The sequence below is a fragment of the Ictidomys tridecemlineatus genome, chromosome 12 (genome assembly GCF_052094955.1).
Source record: "Ictidomys tridecemlineatus isolate mIctTri1 chromosome 12, mIctTri1.hap1, whole genome shotgun sequence".
Taxonomy (NCBI): domain Eukaryota; kingdom Metazoa; phylum Chordata; class Mammalia; order Rodentia; family Sciuridae; genus Ictidomys; species Ictidomys tridecemlineatus.
In genome coordinates, this window is record NC_135488.1 from 22,083,108 (window position 1) to 22,105,198 (window position 22,091).

The 22,091-nt window shown below is 42.0% G+C and overlaps 1 protein-coding gene across 1 annotated transcript in view; it reads left to right on the forward strand.

Annotated features, from left to right (window-relative positions):
* LOC144369109 (acyl-coenzyme A oxidase-like protein) overlaps window positions 1-22,091 on the forward strand; it is a 354,862-nt gene that overhangs the window by 199,597 nt on the left and 133,174 nt on the right. Inside the window, exon 13 of the mRNA XM_078028174.1 lies at window positions 6,261-6,372. Coding sequence (XP_077884300.1) covers window positions 6,261-6,372 — 112 coding nt within the window. The remainder of the gene's footprint in view (window positions 1-6,260; window positions 6,373-22,091) is intronic.

A 22,091-nucleotide genomic window follows, 5' to 3' on the forward strand; every position in this document is an offset into this window, starting at 1 on the left:
GACTGTCTGCGGCTGGCTTTTCTAAATAAATCTGACTGTAAAAATTTTCTTCTAAATGTATCTAGATTCTTTGTTTCCCCCCCACACACAGGAAATCATATAATTTGCAAATCATGATTTTCTATTTCTTCCTTTTCAGTTGTTTTTCTTTTATCCTTTTCACATCTTACTGCAAGGCCAGGAACTTTGGTGCAATTGGATTAGAAGTAGACAGAGAAAGTATTTGTTTGTCTAGTTCCTGGTTTAAAAAGATGAGTTTCACTGTTAAAAATGTTGGCTGGAGCTTTTGCTAGAAACACTTGTTATCCTAAAGAAGCTCCATTTCTTATTTTTAACACATTTGCATTATTACTAGATGATGAATTTTTCAAATGAGTTTGTATCTATTGAAATGAACCTACCTTTCTGTATTCTGTTAATTTGATAAATGACCTGTCAGTCTCCTGGTGCTGAACTACTCTGACATTCTGGGGAGATCCTTGGCTTTCTCAGGCTGGGTTATCATCTTCACGTTCCTGGGGCTTGGTTTATTCGAATGGGAGCGGTTTTATACTTATTGGCTCATAATTTTCCGTTCTTCAACGTCCCTGGTTTAGATTTGTGTCAAGGTTTTACTAGTCTCCTGGAGCTAGTTTGGGAGTGGTTTCTCATTCTGTGGAAGAATTCAATTATTTGAAAATTATCTGCACTTGGGGGAATATTTTAAACTATCAATTTAATTCATTTCATTATTTTAGAACTGTTTAAGCTTTTTCTCTTGTGTAAGTTTTAGTAATTGTACTTTACTGGGAATTTATCCACTTGGTGCAAGGGTTTTCATACTATTCTGATTATCCTTTGAACTTGTGCTGGATCTGTGGCTACGTCCCCTTTGTCCTCCATAGAATTATCTCCTGCACCTTCTCCTTTCTCTGCTGGTGCTGCTCAGTATCACCAGATGAGTGTTGGTTTATTGCTACTATTATTATTTTTCACACCACCAACTGTTCCCTTTGTCGATCCTCTCTTTGTACCTTGTTGTCTATTTCATCTTTTTACATCTATAAATATGTCATCTCTTTTATTCTACTTTTGGAGAGCTTACTGTGTTTCTTTTGTGTATTTTTAAAAATATATTATTTTTTATTTGGAAGCAAATAAAAAATGATTACTCTCTCAATCCCAATGTACTGAGCTAATTTCCAGAGGATCTATTCATGAGACAATACCATAATGCAGTCCTGATTAAAAACATGGAAAATACAATAAATGTTTATATGGGACTTTTTGTAACCATGGGGGTGAAGTGAAATTTAGAAATCCATGGTCCCTTCTCTTCTTTCTGTTTAAAAAGTTGCTGCTCAGGTTTCTGTTTATTCCAACCATGGTTTATCTTAAAGCTTGAAAACACGAGTTCCCACATCCCTGGACTATTTTGCTGAAGTTTCTGTTAGCTTTATGTCTCAATTGGTTCTCGCACACTGAAGCAACTTGGTGCATCTTTTTAAATATGTCTAGCCCTGAGTGGGCATTGTATAGCACCGATGGTTTTCTCTCCAACTTATTAGGTTGAAAAATTTCCAGTGTAGGAGGAGTCAAAGGACTCGCACAGTTCTCCAGCAGAGTCGGTTTCTTCCTTTCAGGAAACTTGTTCCCCAACTGGTCACAAATCATCTGCTCTTTCATTTCTTTTCCAGAGAGCAGAGAAGGGCTTGTTTCCATTATTTGGAAAGCACAACATACTCTCACACATATGCAAATCTATATTCCTAGCAAATTTTTCCAGGACAGATTTGAGATGTGCCAAAGGCAGTATTCCAATTGTAAATATTTGGAAAGTTCTAGCCCATTTATTTTTGTCTCAGTTATTAACCTCCAAAACAGTACACATGGCTCCCCCACACATCCGGGTCCTGCTCATTCACTCCCCCTGTGCTTATCTACTTAAATCCCCACACTTTACTTACCCTGATTTTTACGTGAAGGAAGGAATTGTCATGGACACTTTTCCAGCTCTCTCTGCCACTGGCCACTGCCCCACACTTGGACACAGCAGGACCTGGGCTCTCAGCTTCCCCGGAGCGTGCACCCCCATAGAGCAGCAGGATATCCATCACAGTGACAAAGCACAGGAGAAGTGCCCATGTGCCGTGAGAATGAAGAAAGGTGGCCGAGAGCTTCTGTACTCTGAAACCCCTCCAAGTGAGCAGCCCTTTGCAGGGCCACCCAAGGCTACCCCTCATTTGGGCTGTGAGGGGATTAGTCGTTGTCCTAGAAAGGCCCCATGAGACCAGGTGCTACTTGGCACCTGTGAGGGGCAGTCCCTGGCTCTGCAGACAGCGCCACTCCACCCCTGCTCATCCCAGGGAGTGCGGCCTCCCACTGTCCCCAGGGAGCCTGCCACTGTCCTCCTCACTGCTCTCACCAGCCCAGGGATCCCAAAGAGGTGGTGAGTGTTGAGCAAAGTCAAGATCCTGTCCTGCACTCCTGGGCCTTTCCATATTATGAATATTTTCAAATATTCAGCAAAGTTGAAAGGCTTTTACAATGTGTCTTTCACTAGGTGTTGGGGGGAACCTGTCACAGAGAAGCTACTGCGAGCATACTACTGTTCTTGCCAAACCACCATCACACATACACAGTCACGTGCCACTCGATGACACGGACATGCACTGAAAAACACGGCAGCTGGCAGCCTTGCCATAGTGTGAACATAGTGGGGCACTGTGTGAACCTTTTGTAGGTCTGGACCTAGCAGTGGCCTTGGGGCAGCGAGAGGCAGGAGGCCCCTGCTGGTGGGACTCGCACACACGCAGCAGCTGACTTTCCATGGTGCACCCAGACAGCAAGTCCGTAAGCTAGGACCAGAGGTTTCCCACCAGGATCCAGGATTGGGTACTGCACATGGTAACATGTGCTTTCAAAGGACCGGGAGGCAGCACATGTGTTTACACCAGTGTCCCCACACACTTGAGTGATGTGCTGCAGACTTATGATGGCTGTGGTGTCACTAGGCCACAGGAATCAGCTCCACTGATGCTAAGGGACCATCTGCTAGGCAGTCTGTCATTGGCTGAATTGTCCTCATGCAGCACATGACTATCTCTCCATGCATCAGTCCCTGGCTCCTGTGTCCATTATCCTTCTCCTTTTGACGCATTTCAAGGTAAACTGCAGGCATGGCCAGATCTCTAAATAATCCAGCAGGAACATCATTCACTCCAGTTCAACATTTGGCTGTGGTTCTCTTTGTTCTTCTGCAGAAAATTTACATGCAATGAAATGTACATCTGTTCTGCAATCACTGAGTTTTGATAAATGCACACCTCTCTGGAACCAACACTCCTGTTAAGGGCTAGTCCATCACTGATCACTCCAGAAAGTTCTCTCTGTACCTCTCAGTCAATGACCACCACTCCAAATGAAGTCATCACTCTGATATTTTCCCATCGCACGTGAGATTTTTCTGTCCTAGAAGTTCACATAAGGGAAACATAGAGTCTGACCTCCTTTGCGGTGGGCTCAGGAACCCCGCAAGATCCTTTTGGAGATTCTCTATGGTATCACTTGTGTTTGTTCCTTTTTGTTGCTGAGGAGTGGTATTTTACTTCATGATTCTCGGGGATTTGTTTCCTATTCTCTCATGATGAGTAGACACCTGAAATGTTCCCACTAGGTGTTCCAGTACAGTAAGTAGAACAGCCATGGATATTCTCCAATAAGCCTCTGTGAACACTTGTTTTGTCTCTATTGGGCAAATAGGTGTGGAATCACTAGTTCATGGCATAGGTATTTGTTTAGCTGTATGAGAAATAGAGAGACAATTTCTCCTGAAGGGCTTTACCATGGCAGACGTGTGAGTCTCCAGTCTCTACATCCCTAGCGACATTGGACGTCCGTGTCATTAGTCATCCTGGTATATGTATATTTCAACCTCACTGTGGCTTTCATTTGCATTTCCCTCATGACCCATAATATGCATTTGCATATAATCTAAATTTTATTTAAATATAGAGTCATTTCACCTCCTTATAAAACACAGTGACGAGGAGGTTGCCTTTAGCTATATTCCTATTTTTCACACTAGATGAGTTCCTAGGGCTGCATATGTGGTTGGGCCTGACACGGGACTCTGAGGGCCCGGTAGGCGAGATCCTGTCGCACAGCAGTTTGTAACCTCAGGTCGGCAAATGCTGGCGTGCAGCAAGCATCCCAAGACACAAAGGCAGTCCTAACAACAGCACTGACAGCCTCCAGGTCTCATAGTGACAGTCCCAGAAAGACTAAAGCCTGCTTTTCAATTAACTAAGAGTTCTTTCTGCCTTCTGAGAAATAGACAAGCAGAAACTCAACCATCTGAAGCCCAGATTCAAAATAAGCATTCACAACAGTAATTTGAATTTCCTGATAACTGCACATAAATAACTTCTACTTGCCTTCCCTGTCTAAATGGGTGATTATTAATTCAGGATTTGGCATTCTCCTAAGCACTATATCAAAAGTGTCTCAGAAGTACTTCTTGAAGTTTCTCTCCTGCCTCTGATTGTCAACAACAGCTACTTGAGTCTTTAATTTTTAATGACTGGGAACCTAAGTTATTTGGGTACTATAATAATAATTACTTCCCCAGGATGTGGGAGAAAGGAGGGCCAGATGTGGCTGTGCTCTGGGGATCCTACGTGAACTAACCCCTTACCTTTCTATAGACGTTACCTGAAAGGTTCAGGGGGAGAGCCACAAAATTAGCCCAAAAGGCAGAGTTGATGGGCAAAAGCTCATGGGGTGACAGTTTTGAGTCTGTTTGTGATTAAATCTTTTAACTCCCTGTGACTCAGTTTCTTAATTTGCCAAATGGGGAGAGTGGAAATTACTACCTGATGAAGATAGTAACATCATTCTTCTTTATTTCTTTTTTTGGTTTCAGAGATTGAACCAAGGAGTGCTCAATCAGAGCTCCACAGCCCCACAGCCCCACAGCCCCACAGCCCAGCTCTTTTTTATATTTTATTTTGAGACAGGGTCCTTTGCTAAGTTGCTTAGGGCCTCACTAAGTTGCTGAAGCTGGCTTTGAACTTGCATTCCTCCTGCCTCAGCCTCCTGAGTTGCTGGTATTACAGGCATGTGCCACCATGCCCTGCTGACAGTCACACCATGAATCATTAACTTGCCCTTGCCCAAGCCCTGGAGGGCTCCTCTCCCTCAAATACTGGTGCTCCCCAGGACAGAGCCGAGCTTGATGGTGTCCTGCGTTTGTGCTCTCAGCAGGTTACTCCATATTTCTGAGCCTCTGTTTCTTGAGATATGTTCTAGTCAGCTTTTTTTCTTTTTTTTTTTTCTGCTCTGAACAAAAGACCTGACAAGGACAATTTTAAGGAGGAAAAGTTTATTTGAGGGGTTACGGTTTAGAGGTCTCAGTCTGTAGATGGCCGACTCCATCCTTGGGGCTGGAGGTGAGGTAGGACATCAAGTTAGAAGAGCATGTTGGAGGAACATGGCACCAGGAAACAGAGAGAGAGAGAGAGAGAGAGAGAGAGAGAGAGAGAGAGAGAGAGCTCTCCTTGCTACAACAAAATATATACCTCAAAGGCACATCCCAGTGACCCACCTCCTCCCCCACACCCCACCTGCCCACAGTTACCACCCAGTAATCCCTATCAGGGGATTAACTCACTGATTCGGTTAAGGGTCTCGTAACCCAATTATTTCTCTTCTAAACCTTCTTGCATTGTCTCACACAGGAGCTTTTGGGGGCCACCTCATATCCAAACCATAACAAGCTATAAGTTGATAATAATTTCCACATCTGAGAATTTTTATACTATCAAAAAATTAGCAGCCAATACTTATCACAGATTCTGATATGTAATGTATTTTATAAATGTTATGCTTTGTGGCCTAGACATATATATTTGATTGTTCATATTCAATTTTGATATTTACTTATCAATAATTGAATATGTTATCACCTGATATAAATTATGTAGCTGTTAATATAGACTATACCAAGTATTGAACATTACTTATAACACATAGTTAATAGTAAGAACAGAAAACCAAATAACCTCTATACCACAAAACAAAAAAAACTAGAACCAACCATTTACAGAAAAATACTAAAAAGAAGTGCATGTACAGTCAGTGAGAGAAGGGACGGGAGAGGATGTGTGTTTACACTGCTCTCTCCGTGGGGAAGAAAAAAAAATGGAAAACACGATTTTTTTCAAATGAAATTCTTTGGTGAAACCAAAATAATAACGATGGCCATTGTATTTGTCTTCCAGTTTCCTGGCATTTAACACCGACGCGATTGGTAACCTCGCTTTTCTGTTGAAGGCTGTGAATTTCCGCGAGAGGGTTCTTCAGCGGTGTTTGGTGGCCAGAATTTATTACAAGGTAAAGATCAGTCATGTTGTATTTCTTCCTTTTGACTCGTGTTTGAGGCCCTCCTAGCTGGTGAGCTAGCTGCTAAACTTAGCAGAGGCTGAGTCAGCTTAATTACAGGCTTGGAAAGGGCCAGCTCGGGCAGCCTGGGCTCTGGAGCCAGCGCCCCTGTTTAACCCCTGCGTGTCTTTTACGGTCCATCTACCAGCCTCATTCGGCTGCCCTGGGAGGTGGCGAGTGGGGTGATTTTTTAAACCCTTATTGAATTGAAAACTCATTGTTCCACACGAATGACAAATATATTGCTCTCTGGAGGGAAAGGTTTATCAGTTAACGTAAAGATTAGCATCGTCTTAGTTTCACGCACCCTTTTTCCTATGAATCTGAGAAGCATCGTCCTTTGTATAAGCGCTGGTGGGAATCCAGAGGGAATATCCACCATGTGCAGTACTGGCAGGGTTGGCCTGAGGAAAGGTCACCCCACCCAGCAATGTCCAGTTGTCCTCTGCCCCAGCATAAATAGCCAGGAGACCCTAGGAGAAGGCTTTGCTCACCCGACGTCTGTCTTGGCTCTGTGTCCAGGGCTTAGCATGCTGTAGCCAGAATCAGGCTGCTGCTCTCCCTCGGCCCAGGAATCAGGTACCCAGGCGTCAGAATTGGGTGCCAGCAACTCTCCTGCTCTGGTTCTTCTCTTTTTATATCAATTACACTGTCTGGTTTCCAAGCACAGAGAGGGTAGGAAGGAGAGGGTAGGCGATGCCTGGGGACGGGTGTGCTCTCAGAAAATACTCTAGAGGCAGAAGAGTCCTGGAAGCAGCCATGGTTCCTTGGGGAACAGAGTCACACTGGGTGAGAACCTGCTGGAAGCAGGGCTGTGGGCTTGCAAATCAGTTTTTCCTCCAGGCATCCACCTGAGCTGAGGCTCTGCCAGACCACAAGGGCACAATCAGATGGGTGCAAGTGGCTGCATGTCCCCTGGCCTTATCACACATGGAACCAGCCAAATATTAGAGAAGAATTTAATCAAAGCAAAAATGCTGTACTTGGAGAAGTACATGGAAGACAAATCAAAGAAGATGAATAAGTGGCAGAAGTTCGTATAACAATGGAGAAAGGGCAAGGGTAGCTGGGTATGGTGGAGCAGACCTGTAATCCCAGCTCTGGAGGCCGAGTCAGGAGGATTGCAAATTCAAAGCCAGCCTCAGCAACTTACCGAGGACCTAAGAAACTTAGTGAGACCCTGTCTGTAAATAAAAAATAAAAACAGGCTTGAGATGTGGCTCAGTGGTTAAATACCCCTAGATTCAGTCTCTGGTATCAAAAAAAAAAAAAAGAAAAAAAATAAAGAAAAAGAAAGAATGAAAGAAAAAAGAAAAGGCAATATGTAAACTAGCTTCCCGAGACTGTAGGAGAGCCAGAGCTAAAACAGCAAGAGAAGAAAATAGACGCAGAGTGAAACTGCGGCAGAGCCGGCCTAGGGGTGACACGTACCCTGAAATGTCCAGACGAAGGGAGCAGAGACGGTCATCACAGCCATAATGGAAAGTATTTCCTTAGTGTATAAACATCCCAGATGTTAATGGAAAAACCCTGAAATCCAGAACAGAGAATATCATATAAGCAACAGACTGAGAGTGATAGTTTACTCAAAAAGAGTGATCAGACACAGTTTCACTCACATGGCTTTTCTAGAAAATTACTCAAAAACCTACTCCATAGGACATTTAAAAGAATCAAAATCAAATCAATAATAAGTTTCAATATATGTGTTTTTTTTAAATAATGACAAAATTAGTATAGATGCTAAAGACTTTTTTTAAAAATAATGAATTAAAAAAAAACTTGAATAACTGGTTGTGCAATAGATTGGATCTATCCTATTTTTAAAGGTAAGAGGAAAAGTAAAGTGAAGACATGCTGAATTTCTTATTTAAATCACAGGGTAGTTGAAAGGTCTTGTTTTATTCTGACTGTGATATTAGAGGAACTCAGATTAAAGTACATATTTCATTAAATTGAAAACTAACATGAATACTGAACACAGGATACTCATTTTTCAAATCACCATGGAAGATGAAGCAAAGAAGATAAATAAGTGGCCAGAAGTTAGTATAATCAGAGGGGTTGCAAAAAACAGCCCAGAAAGCGTGTCCTCAGAGCTGCTTCAGGAGTTCCCACTGCTGATCCTTGGCTGGAGAACTTCTCCAGGATTGAGTCCCAATCTGCTTCCCATTAATTGTGCCTTTGTCTCTAATTTGGCTCAGTGTAGTAGCCCACTCCCTGGCCCTGGAAGATTAGTGCTTTGATCTGGGACTGCATTGATCTGGTAATTCCTTGAAAACTACACTTCATTACAACATGATCTCTGGGTTCAGTCCACAGTAAACCATGGAGAGGAAGCTTTGATGCATTTCCATCCTGGAAAGGCAGAAATCCCTCCAGCTCCCACCCTTGGAAGGTAGGGATTAGGTTTAGAATGGGTTACAATGTGAAATAAAAGAGGTGTCAATCCTCTCAGTAAAAGTGCCTACTGTCAGAGATTAGAAACAAATCTAAGTACAGACATTCTGAATAGAAGCAAATATAGTGGCTGTATATACATTGGCATATATATCACAAGAATAATTTTCAAATATACTTTTGAAAAGAAGATGAGTAAATACATATTGGGTAATAACAAGATATTTTCAGAAAGTTGGTGTCTCAGTCAGGTCAGGCTGCCTTAGCAAAGTGCCACAGGCTGACGGCCTTAAACACTGGGAATTTATTTTCTCACAGTTCTGGGAGCTGGAAGTCCAGGATTGAGGTCCAGAGTTGGTTTCCCTGAGGCCTATCTCCTTGACTTGCAGGTTGCTGTCCTGTTGTTACCCCTCATGACTATCCCTTTGTGCATTTGCACCCCTGGTGTCTCTTCTTATGAGGACACCACAATCATATTGAATCAGGGCCCACCCTAATTAACTTGATGCCATAGGAAAAGACCCTATTGCCAAGAAGGTCACATTCACAGGTAGTGGGAATTAGTACTTCAAAATGACTTTTTGGAAGATACAATTTAACCAATAGCAACAATATTCATTTTTTAAATGGTTTCAAAGCAAAAATATAATCTAGGGCACTCCCAGAAATGTATGGTCTAAAGATAAAGCCCAAGGTGTAAGTGTAAAATCTTCTAAAAAACTGAGAAGCATCAAAGGTAGGTCTTCAGCCAGGCAAAAGGCCCTTTGAAGAGATTAAAGATATGTTTCACAGACCCTCTCCAACTATACAGCTTCTAGGAAAATTAAGACCACTGTCTGAAGCCTTATTCATACTCCAGTGGTGTAATGTCAAAGAGATTTGTGATGTGACTCTTGCCTAATTGACTGAACCTCCACAAAGATTCATAGGAGATGCACAAAGTTTTTAAGAGAATTGTATTAGCCAAGCCTCTTTCAGCTCGTGCTGGAAAGTGCTGAGACAGTACAAAATGAATACAGCCTGTGAGCCACCAAGCCTCCACCATCAGGAAGCAGACTAAGAAAAGCATCCAGCATGAATACACACTGCCTTACATGAAAAAGGAAGGATGCCTCAGAAGGAGGAACCAAGAGCCCAGGGATGGAGCCAAGAGCCATGGATAATAAATTTCCCCTGAGTTCAAGTAGGAGTGAGGCCTAACTAGGGAAAGTTGCCTGGCTGAGTTCAGATTGTTTTAATTAAAAAAAAAAAAACTTATTTATTTATTTTTTTTGTCAACAGATAAAATCCCACTGATTCTTAATTAGACAGACTCATTTAATGCCTGCTGTGAAAACTCTGTGGATTGCCCAGAAGTTCTATGACCTGAGAGGCTAGCCCTCTTCTTCTCCCACCTAGTGAAATTCCATACACTGTTTTCATCGTAGATGTGCTTTCCGCATTTCTCAGCACAGGAGTCATGTTTATGCTATTTTCTGTCCATTTTGATTGGAGCAGAGATGATCAGCCTGGGCCAATCAGATCCTCTTTTCTGTAACTAGGGAATTGGGACAAAATCTTCAGTTATGTTTTGTGGCCATTGGCATCCTAAGATGTCCCCAATCTCCATTTGGTTGGATATAATGCTAATTTAGTTATTTTGGAAAAGTGCTGGCTGATGCTACTATTAATACTTTTAGAGGAATGGACAATAATCTGGTCCTTTGCAAAAAGACCACTATGACTTTTGAGTTCTTCCATGATTTCAGAATTTCTATAGAACACTAATGCCTATGTTCCTTCTTTTTGAACAAGAGCAGTTATCTTGTCCTGTCCCACCACTATATGTTGGCCATGTGGAGGACAGGTAACTTGCCTCCTTAGTTCAAAGCAAGAGGAACCCTATGTGAGGAATGGCACTTGACTGGGTTTAGATGATGAGATTCTGGAATTTGAGCTAACTCTATAGTGGTATAAAACCCTCGTGGGAAGGTGTGAATGTGTTTCTGGAGGAATGTGAATCATGGTGGGCCAGGATGGCCAGGATCCAAGATGGCCTTCAGAGATCTTTCCTCCTGATAGTCAAACCCTTGTATCGTCCCCACATTGTACACAGGTTGGTCTGTGGGAGTAATAGAGCACACAGATGAGAGGGTATCTGCTGAAAGCAGGTTATAAAAGATACTGTGGCTTGTGCCTTAGTTTCTCTATCTCTGTCTCTCTTCCTCTTCCTCTCTTCCTCTTTCTCTCTCTCTGTCTTCCTCTTACCTTTCTTTTTATATTTCTCTCTACCTCTTCCTCTCTCCCTCTCTCTTCCATAGTTCATCCTGGGGAAAACCATGTCATGAGCAGCCCATGTAGCAGGGAACTGAAATTTCTTACCCAAGTTCTGTGAATGATCCTGTGAGAGTGTCCTCTAGCCCTAGTCAATTCTTCAGAGCCCACAAGGACTGGGACAGTCAACAACTTGACTACAGCTCACGTGACAGCCTGAGCCAAAAGCACCCAGCCAGGCCTGGGTTCCTGACCCTCTGAGACACAATGTGTGACATAATGAGTCTTTTTTTTAAATTTTAAGATGCTGAATTTGGAAATAATTTGTTGCATAGACATAGATAACAAATACAGCATCCCAAATAAAAAATGATTCAAGATTAGTATTAAGATATACATTTTTTCAAAACAAACTATATATATATATATTTTTTTTTTCTAAACCAATATTTCCACTTAATAATATAGTGTAATGCTCCTTTATGCCAAAAGAACATGACTGCATTGGATTCCGACACCTCTTGTTTTTCAGTAATTATGGACTGTGCCATACTGAATCCTCAACAGCACAGTGTTTAGACTTTATATACTGCCAAATTGTTCTCCACAAATGTTGAACCAAATTGTACTTTCCCAGCACCATATAAGGGTTTAAATCTCTCCATGCTTATTTTGCTAAAACATTCTCCAACAGTCTATATTCAGGAATCTATTATATTCTTTTCATATGTTCATGTTATCCATACTAGAAAAATAGATCCACTGTAAAATATCTGCTTTAATTCTATTTCAGCATAGTATTGGATGCTTATTGGAACTAATGAAATACTCAGAAGTCTATTTTCTACCTATAATTTTTCCCTACCAGAGGAGTTGTTTATTTTTTCCTAAGTGTCTGTTTTGTAGTTCGGAGAGAAAAAAACCTTCACACATACATGGATGTTTTCTGAGTATAAAATAAACATCAGGCATGTAGTGTGGTGGGGAAAAAATGAGGGTTTTAGAATCAATGAGGATTTCCCTTTTCTGAGCTGTAGCTTCTCCTTTATAATTTGGGATAAGAAAAATGAGTGTAATACAAACTTGCTGCATGGATGTAATGAGATGAAACATGTAAAAAACTATTTTAAAAAGCTATAAGTCTTATGGTCATGTTAATTCTTTTAGTTACTGCCATTGATGTAACCATTTTTATGGTCAATGCAATTAAGTATCATTGAGCTGGATTTTCTAGAGCTAAGGGTGTGGGAAGACTGCAGACATTGTTAAGCAAGGCTCCTGCCTGAGCTAGGTCACATCTAGTTTTAGCCCAAGGCAAAATGAAATAGGTACTAAGAGAAAACCTGCAAAGTTAGAGAAAGAATGTGCACTTCTATATTCTAGTGTATATTTCTGGACCAGTTTTTTGCTCAGCTAGCTATAGACTGGCATCTGTCCACCTGTATTATTTTGGAGTATCGTGAAATAAAATGATTCTGTTTAGCATTTGAACATCTGGCCCAAACAGAGTCTGGACAATAGTCTTTGGGTGCTGTCCAAGGAACGGTGATTTCATTGGAATTCCACATTCCCCTAAAAATTACCCTGTGATTCGGTTCAGAATCTTTAAATAAAAGAGGCAAAAAAATATGAATGGGCTTCAGAAATATGCTTTTCTCCTCAGCTCTTCAGTAATCCTCTGGAATTTTCTTCAAAAGCACATTTCACTTTAGAAAAGTTGGGTCAGCCTTCAAAGAACATTCTAGAACCCAACTTATTCTGGAGGAACTACCTGGTCCCCACCAAAGAATATGAGCGTGCACTCCTCTGAGAATGCATTTCCCCCTTAGAGTCAGAGTGTCACTCAAAATGGGGCCAAGGATTGCCCTTGGGGTTGCTGGTGGCCATGGAGCGAGCCCTCCCTGGGTTCCCTGGAAGCTCGCATCTCCAGTTTTCCAAAATTGTCTGCAAACCCCCTCTCATCAAGGCTGCTGCATCACTTTCCCTTTGGTGGGGGAGGGGGAACAATGACCCATGGCTCATCACATTGAGAACACCCTAGTAGAGACTTCTGTCATTCTATAGAGAAAAATCTGTCCAGAAAAAGGTGATCAGTAATCAATACGTTTAGCCAGTGATTTTATTTTCAACTATGCATGACAGAATCAGACAGAGGATGAGGCAGCGGAGGGCTGAAAACAGCCAGTCAACCAGGGGCAGAGTCGTGTCTGTTTCATCTCCTGGAACATCCTCCCACTCTCTGTCTACTCACTCGTGTGTGAGAGTCCCCTGGGAAGGGTCTCTTACAGCCACCTGAAGCAGGATACCCTCAGCACCCTGCCAGGCTAAATCACAAGGCAAGGGAAAGGAAAGGGGCTTTTCAACGAACACCACAAATGATCATGGAAATCCAGGGCAGTGTGCTGGCTTGCTTGCTACTACCCAGGGGCTTGTTCCTTATTCAGGGTTCTAGATGTGAATGGGGATTTGGTGGAGACCGTCAATAAGATGATCAGAAATGGAACATTCTGCCTTCTATTTAGAAAAATTCCTGTCACCTACAGTTGTTCTTGTTGTGGCCAGTGGACGACCTGACTACTCTTTGAGTGTGCATGACTTTAAAGCTCTTTATTTAGATCTTTAAAACACAATTAAAACCACAGTGCTTTTGAAACGGCAGTCTTTGTAGCAACAGTATCTTCACTTAGCTCATCTGGCTGGGCTTGGGAGTTCATCTAAGTTCTCATTTGTGGAAAATGCAAGATGTCTGTGTTGATAGCTGGAGGCACGTTTATGGTGCTTGTGGAGGAAAAAAGGCCATTGGAACATCCTTCAGTCAGTCCTTAAGAGCCTTGGTCAGGGGGTAGCTGGTAGGCTCAGAGGGAGCTGAGACATACTGTTGTGGGTGAACCCGGAGAAAGTCCAGAGCTGATTTGCTCGTATTCCATGAAGAATTTAAGGGTAGGTGTGGGGGACAGAGTGGTAGTAGCCAGTTATTAGAAAGTTACATTTCCAATAATCTGCATTTGTTCAATTTCTTTAAACCAATACAACAACCTGAATGGCAGGTATTTTACAAAAAAAAAAAAAAATCTCATGGCACAGAAATGTCAAGAACTTTGTTCCAGATTCTGATCATCAAAGACAGGAGAAAAGATTAGAACCCAAATCCCTGAGCTCACAGTTTGCATTGAGCTTGATGCATCTTCTCACTCCCTGGGCAGAGCGGGGCAGGGAAGCTGGCCTGAGGGAAGGGAACTTTTTGGGTCTCCAGAGCACATCAGCTGTCTGTGCAGAGGCCGCTTTGTGCAGAACTGAGGCTTCCTCTCTGCTGACTGGTGCTTGAAGGTCCTGGATGTGGAACGTGTTCCTTTGGCTCAGTGAGCCATCAGATTCAAATCCTGACCCTCCTGAGACAGGGAAAGGGTGATGTCCTGGTTAGCTACATGGTGGCCCAGGAAGGAGTAGGTGATGGTCTTTGCCCAGGAGAGGACAAGAGGGAGACCCAAGGCAGGCTGAGGCCCCTGTTGGTTCCCAGGGCTCCCCTCACTTCCAACTTTCTCCATTTTTCTCTCACAGAGAAAGCCCTAAATCCTCTTTCTAGAGAAATTTTGAGAAGGGAATGGAAGAGAAAGGAGGAAATGGAAGTAAAGTTAAGGGACAGGGAAAGAAGTCACAGTCCTGATCATGACATGGGAGGTACAGGGTTCCCATGGGAGTGTGGGGCTGGAAGGGCCCCTCGGGTCATTGAGTCAGACCTACCTTCAGATTGAGGAGGGCTTCCTCCGGGATCACAGTCACCCAGAGCAAAGGTGGGACAGGGCTCTGACTAGGCAGATGGCAAATATCTGTCTTTCCTCAAACTCCCACCCATTATTTTCAGCAGCCGTCAGTGGATCTTTCTAGGTCAACCCCTCATGTTCGCCCACCAAGAATTTTCTGTTTTCCTCCTTCCTACCACATTTATTAACTGGAACCGAGAGGTGTTCTTTCTCCCCCAATTATTTATGTATTCCATTATTATTTGCATCAATATGTATCCATAGATATTCATCTTGCACTTTATGTTCTAATTTAATAGTATGGAGGGGCCCCTGCCTTTTTTGATCATTTGCTCACTTGGGGGCTCTTTATGCAGCATTCCTGCCAGCCCTGTAATCCATCGTGTCTCCAGGGAGCCCTGGGTCCTTCTCTTGGAGAATGGTATTTAAAAACCAATGTCTGGTCACAGCACTGTCACTGCTGGGGACTGTCCAAAGCTGGGAAGTCAACCTGTGTGTCTGTGAAGTCACATGCATTGGAATCATGAGCTGTGCTCATGGCTCTGTGTCCAGGGCAAAGGGCTCATCACCTACCTCCTGTCCTCTCTGTGACCTCTTTCTCTCGGACAGTGGAAACCTGGCTTTTACTGTCTATTCCCCTCTTTCTTATCTGCTCATCCTGGCATGCACGTGAAGCAGTTTCAGAATCGCCGGCTCATGCCCCTGAGAGACACGTTTGCTAACTGGAATACGGTATTTTCCACTGTGACTCTATCCTTCCAAGCAGCATTGCCAAAGTATCTTTAATTATTTTTTTCTTCCCCCGTCAGCATGATTATGCTATTTATTTGGTTTTTTTATATTTATTTTTTAGTTGTAGTTGGACACAATATCTTTATGTTATTTATTTATTTTTTATGTGGTGCCAAGGATCGAACTCAGGGCCTCGCATCTGGTAGGCAAGCACTCTACCACTGAGCCACAGCCCTAGCCCTATGCTATTTATTTGTAACACGCATTCCTATTGGTGTATTCCACTTTGAGTTCCTCTACATCCACTTGAGTTTTCTTGGCTATGTGAAACATCGCTAAGTTTGCTATACAGAGAGTACCTTCAGGGACCTAGAGGTCCTTTCTCACCCTAGCCACTCCATTTCCATCTCTTTCCTTTTTTTCTTAGCTAAGTGGCAAGTTTCTTTAGTTTCTGATTTATCCCTCCTGGATTTCTTGCCCATAAATGAGCAGACGCATGTAAGTCTCCTCACATTTCCTTCTTTCTCCTATGGAGGATAGAACACTGTGTTACTCCTTGTATTTTTTTTTTCCACTTAACAGTATGTCCTGCAAATCACTCTAATAAGTTTATAGTGATCAACCTTATTTATTTTTAAAAACTGCAGAGCAATAAAGTGTGTGGATATAATTTGGCTTGCTCAAAGTCCTATGTATTCAATTATGTGTTCAGTCCCCGCCCCTCAATTTTGTAACTATAAATAATGTTACAATGAAAAACTTTATGGATATAAATTTTGGCATCGTTGGAATTGTAAGTTTTAGGCAGGTTTCTAGAGATGTAATTGCTGGGTCTAAAGGTAAGTGCATTTGTAGTTTGGATAGACATTGCCAAATTCCCCCTCAGAGTAATGTGAGGCTCCCTCCCTCTGAATGCTGCTTGAAAGTCCTGTAACGGGGAACCTTTTCCCCTTTCTCAGTGAGAGATAAAGATTGAAACCCTGAAACTCCAGCAAGAGGGAAAGGGTGGCAATGGCAATGTCTATTTGTCAGTCTCCTCGGCGGAATCCATTCTTGTGCCTTTTGAGTTCTGGGTTTGGCAGGTAAGAAGTGGTGTCTCCACATTGCTCTAAACAGAGTGACTACAAGCGGTTTTCCAGCTGTGAGGGTGCTAGGAGCCACTGCAAAGTATTACATTCATATGGAAATTGGGCTCCTACTGTTCATTTAGGCCCATTTGGGGACTCAAGTTACAAGACTCCTGGAGAGTTCCCATTGGTTGGGGAAGGATGGTAGGAGGGTGTTCCGGGGGAAGTGGAGCCCCCCGTGTCCGGTAGGGACACACGTGTGTGGGTGTGTGTGGACCGGCTTGTTAGGGGGACGCACACGGCCTCTCACAAAATAAAACTTTGTTTCAGTTCCATCTGGCTTGTGTTTTTGTGCTCAGCCGGATTGCAGCATCGCAAGCCGGCGTGCACTGACAGCGACCCGCGAAAGCGCCCAGCAGGAAGGCAGCAGGTGAAAACAGCAGCGGGCAGAAGCGGAGCCAAGGCTCACGCGGCCCCCGCCGTCCAGCCTGCAGCATTTTGGTGGCCCTTGTACGGGGAACGCCCAAAATTTATAGGTGAGTGATATCGCTCGCCCCTAAGGAAAGGCGACAGAATGGGTATTTTTGTTTTGATTTATTCTGCTTTTATTTCAGGCTCTCTAGCCTTACAATTTTTTCAGGCGAATTGGGAAAAATGGTTGGCTCAAGGTTTTAAGTTATTCGGCCCTGAGAAAGAAAAAATTGATATAATCATTTTTCTCCTCTCCGTTTCTGTTTCATTCTGTTTTGGCTTTCTTCTATCCTACCTTATTGGGTTACGTTACCTTTATAGTAGATTAGAATCTAGTAAAAAACAAACCGAAAGACTGTTAAGTAAATTGTTAGAGGTCCAGGCTATGGCAGAAAACTTATTAGGTCAAGCAAAACAAAAGGTCCCTCAAGCTAGTCAGACAGAAGAAAAATTGAAGAAGGCAAGCTTAGGGAAAAAACGACCCTCAGATAGGGAGGCTAGTACTAACTCCGTTCCATCACCAGAGGGCGTAATTCAACCAACAGCTTCACCTGTAGCTGAGCAGCCCTCAGTTTCCATAGGTGATGAACAGAATCCTGAGGCAGGACCCCAAAAGTTAGCATGCCCTGTAGTTGAGCGGGGAGAAGAAAGGGAACGAGTTTACCGTGCCTTAGATTTCAAAATAGTAAAGCAATTAAAGGAAGCTGTACAAACCTACGGACCTGCCGCTCCCTTTACTGTCAGAATGGTCGAATCTATTACCAGCTGGGACTTAACACCAGAAGATTGGGCTAGCGTGTGTCACTCTGTGCTAAATGGAGGACAATATTTATTATGGAAAATTGCCAATGAGGAATTTTGCAGGGAGACAGCTAGGCGAAATGCAGCAGCAGGTTATCCTGAAAGAGATTCTCAAATGCTATTGGGGAAAGGACCTTATGAGGGTCAGAGGCAACAGATTAGATATGATCCTGGCGTATACGCTCAGATCACTATGAATGCAATTAAGGCATGGAAAACTTTGAAGGGACAAGGGGATTTACAAGGTCAACTATCTAAGATAACACAAGGAGTTAATGAGCCCTACGCTGACTTTGTAGCTAGACTTATTGAAACAGCCTCTAAGACATTTGAAAATACAGAACAGGCAATGCCATTTATAAAACAACTGGCTTATGACCAAGCAAATCGTTGCTGCAAAGAGGTCATTAGACCGTGGAAACATGGAGATTTAAACACATATATTAAATTATGTAGCGACATTGATGAACAAGGACAAGTCATGGCAGCTGAAGTAAAACAGGCTTTAGATACCAAACCAAAAACATGCTATAATTGCAATCAGAAAGGACATTTTAAAAGAAATTGCCCCATAGGAGGAGGGTTTAACAAAGCTAGGTATCAAAGGAGTAGAATCCCGGGTATTTGCCCACGATGCCATAGAGGGAGACATTGGGCTAATGAATGCCGTTCTCAAACCACCATAGAGGGTATTCCGTTATCAAAAAATGGACAAAGACCAAGTGTCTACCCACAATATCGTGGAGAAAGGTATCAGGCCCCGTTGTCAAAAAACGAATTGGAGGGCCCAATGCCCCGGGGCCCAAAGCCACAAATATACGGGGCAATGGAGGAACCCAGCAGCACCATCAAGGTAGTGCCCAGGACGCACTATCCATCAGATCCCTCATCAGACAAACTAGAGGGAGCGCAGGGTTGGACATCTGTGCCTCTGCCAGAGCAGTATTAACTCCAGAGATGGGAGTTCAAATCATTCCCACAGGAATAAAAGGACCTCTTCCCCAAGGAACAGTAGGCTTATTATTAGGACGCAGTTCTTCTACACTAAAAGGACTTATGATAAGTCCTGGGGTAATTGATCCCGATTATGAGGGTGAAATAAAAATTATAGCCAGTTCTCCAAGAGGTATATCCGTAATTTCATCAGGAGATAGAATAGCACAGTTATTAATAATACCCAGCCTACATGATGAATTTTCCAGTTGTAATGTAGAAAGAGGTTCCAAGGGATTAGGCTCCACAGGTGTAGATTGGGCTATGCTTTCTTTAAATTTAGATTCTCGCCCAATGCTAAAATTAAATATTCAAGGACATGATTTTAATGGGCTGCTGGACACAGGTGCTGACCTCAGCATCATATCTCGTCAGGAATGGCCAAAGCACTGGCCATTGCAACAAGCCACTCAAACGCTTCGAGGCCTAGGAGTGGCAACTAACCCCCATAGAAGTGCTATGGTATTAGATTGGAGGGATCCTGAAGGATGTGAAGGAACTATACAGCCTTATGTATTGGACCATCTTCCCATAAATTTATGGGGACGGGATGTCCTAGATCAATTAGGATTGACATTAACAAATAACGTCAATTCTAACGCGCCCACTAGTAGGGCTAAACAAGGCTTTAGAAAAGAAAAAGGATTAAGGAAACAAGATCAAGATATGATAGCACCAATTCAAATAGATCAAGAAATAAATAAACATGGATTGGGTTTTCAAAAAGGGCCACTGAGACAATCAAAATTACATGGAAATCAGAAAGACCAGTGTGGGTTCCTCAGTGGCCCCTGACTAAAGAAAAGATACAAGTAGCCCACGATCTGGTCAAACAACAATTAGCGGAAGGACATTTACAACCTTCCGTATCTCCCCATAATACTCCCATTTTTGTCATTAAAAAGAAATCTGGTAAATGGAGATTATTACAAGATTTAAGAGCCATTAATAATGAGATGGTTATTATGGGACCTGCTCAATCAGGGATTCCCCAATTGTCTGCTTTACCAAAAACCTGGCATGTGTTAACTATAGATATTAAGGATTGTTTCTTTTCAATTCCAATTCATCCCGAGGATAGTCCACATTTTGCATTTACTATCCCTGCACTAAATCATGAAGGTCCTGATCAGAGATATGAGTGGAAAGTTTTACCCCAGGGGATGGCGAACAGCCCGACTATGTGTCAAATTTATGTTAATAAAGCAATCCAGCCACTTAGAAATCAAAATCCTGAACTACAAATATTTCACTATATGGATGATGTGTTATTAGCACATAAAGATAAGAACACATTGCTAGAATGTTATGCCACACTTACAAACTTACTAAAAAATTATAATCTAGACATAGCAATAGATAAAGTACAATTAAATTTTCCAATTAATTATTTAGGAGTTTTATTATCCTCAACCATGGTCCGTCCACCAAAAATTCAAATACGAGTAGATCAACTCAAATCACTTAATGACTTTCAAAAATTATTGGGAGACATAAACTGGATAAGGCCTTACCTAGGCATACCAACAGGAGAATTAGGACCCTTATTTGATATCCTAAAAGGTCCATCAGATCCAAATTCACCCCGCATGTTAACGCCTGAAGCAAGAAAGGCATTAAAAATCATTGAAACATATATGGAAAATATGCATTTGGATAGAATTGATATAAGTTTGCCTTTATTATTTATTGTACTACCAACAAAAAATATTCCTACAGGAGTATTTTGGCAAGAAGGTCCATTATTGTGGATACATTTATCGTATTCCCCTAATACTATTCTTACTAGATATCCTGAGGCTGTAGGACAATTAATACTCAAAGGGATAAAAGCAGCGAAGGGAGTGTTTGGGATTTCTCCCAATAAAATTATTACTCCATATACTATGGATCAAATTGATGAGTTAGCTAATGAGTTAAATACTTGGGCAATAATCATGTGTAAATCTAGTGTCTCATTTGATAATCACTTGCCATCTAATCCCTTGTTGTCCTTTTGGTCTAAGCATCCTGTAGTTTTTCCTAAAATGACAAAAAAAAACCCTATCATGAATGCTCCAAATATATTCACTGATGGGTCAAACAATGGTACAGCAGCGGTAGTTACCCCTGATCAAACTTTTACATTTTTAGTACCCAAACAATCAGCTCAAAAGGTAGAGCTCAATGCAGTATTACAAGCTTTTATGATGTTCAAAGATTCTGTATTTAATTTATTCTCTGATAGCCAGTATGTAGTTAATGCTATAGCATCCCTTGAAGATGCTGGTAGGATTTCTCCTTCCTCTACTGTTTTCTCTTTGTTTTCTGCTATACAAACTCTAATCTGGGACAGAAAAGATCCATTCTTTATTGGACATATCAGGGCACATACAGGGTTGCCTGGAGCCCTTAGTTTGGGTAATGAACTAGCAGATAAATCTACACATGACATACATATTTTCTCCACAATAGAAGAAGCTATAAATTTTCATAAAAGGTTCCATGTCAATGCTAATACCTTACAAAAACGTTTTAAAATAACTAAGGAACAAGCCAGACATATAATAAAACAATGTCAAAATTGTGTGACATTTTTACCACAAGTTAATCTTGGAGTCAATCCTAGAGGACTGATACCTAACCATATTTGGCAGATGGACGTTACACACTTGCCAGAATTTGGAAAATTAAAATATTTACATGTTACAGTTGATACTTCTTCTGGATTTTTAATGGGCTCCCTTCATGCCGGAGAAAAAACTAAAGATGTTATAGCTCATTGCTTACAAAATTTTGCCACTGTGGGTGTTCCTAAACAGTTAAAAACTGATAACGCTCCTGGTTATACGTCTAACTCTTTTAAACAATTTTGCTCATCATTTGGCATTACTCATATAACAGGAATCCCATACAATCCACAGGGTCAAGGCATAGTTGAAAGAGCTCATCAAACTATTAAAATGTACTTATTAAAACAAAAGGAAGGAATTGGAAAAGGGTATATATCCCCCAAAGATAAACTTAAAATAACCCTTTTTACTCTAAACTTTCTAAATTTGGATTCATCAGGACTTAGTGCTGCGGAAAGACATATGTATCCGAAAAATGTACATAAGCCTAAGGTACTTTGGAAAGATATTCTAACAGGACAATGGAAAGGTCCGGACCCAGTAATAGTCTGGAGTCGGGGCTCCGTCTGTGTTTTTCCACA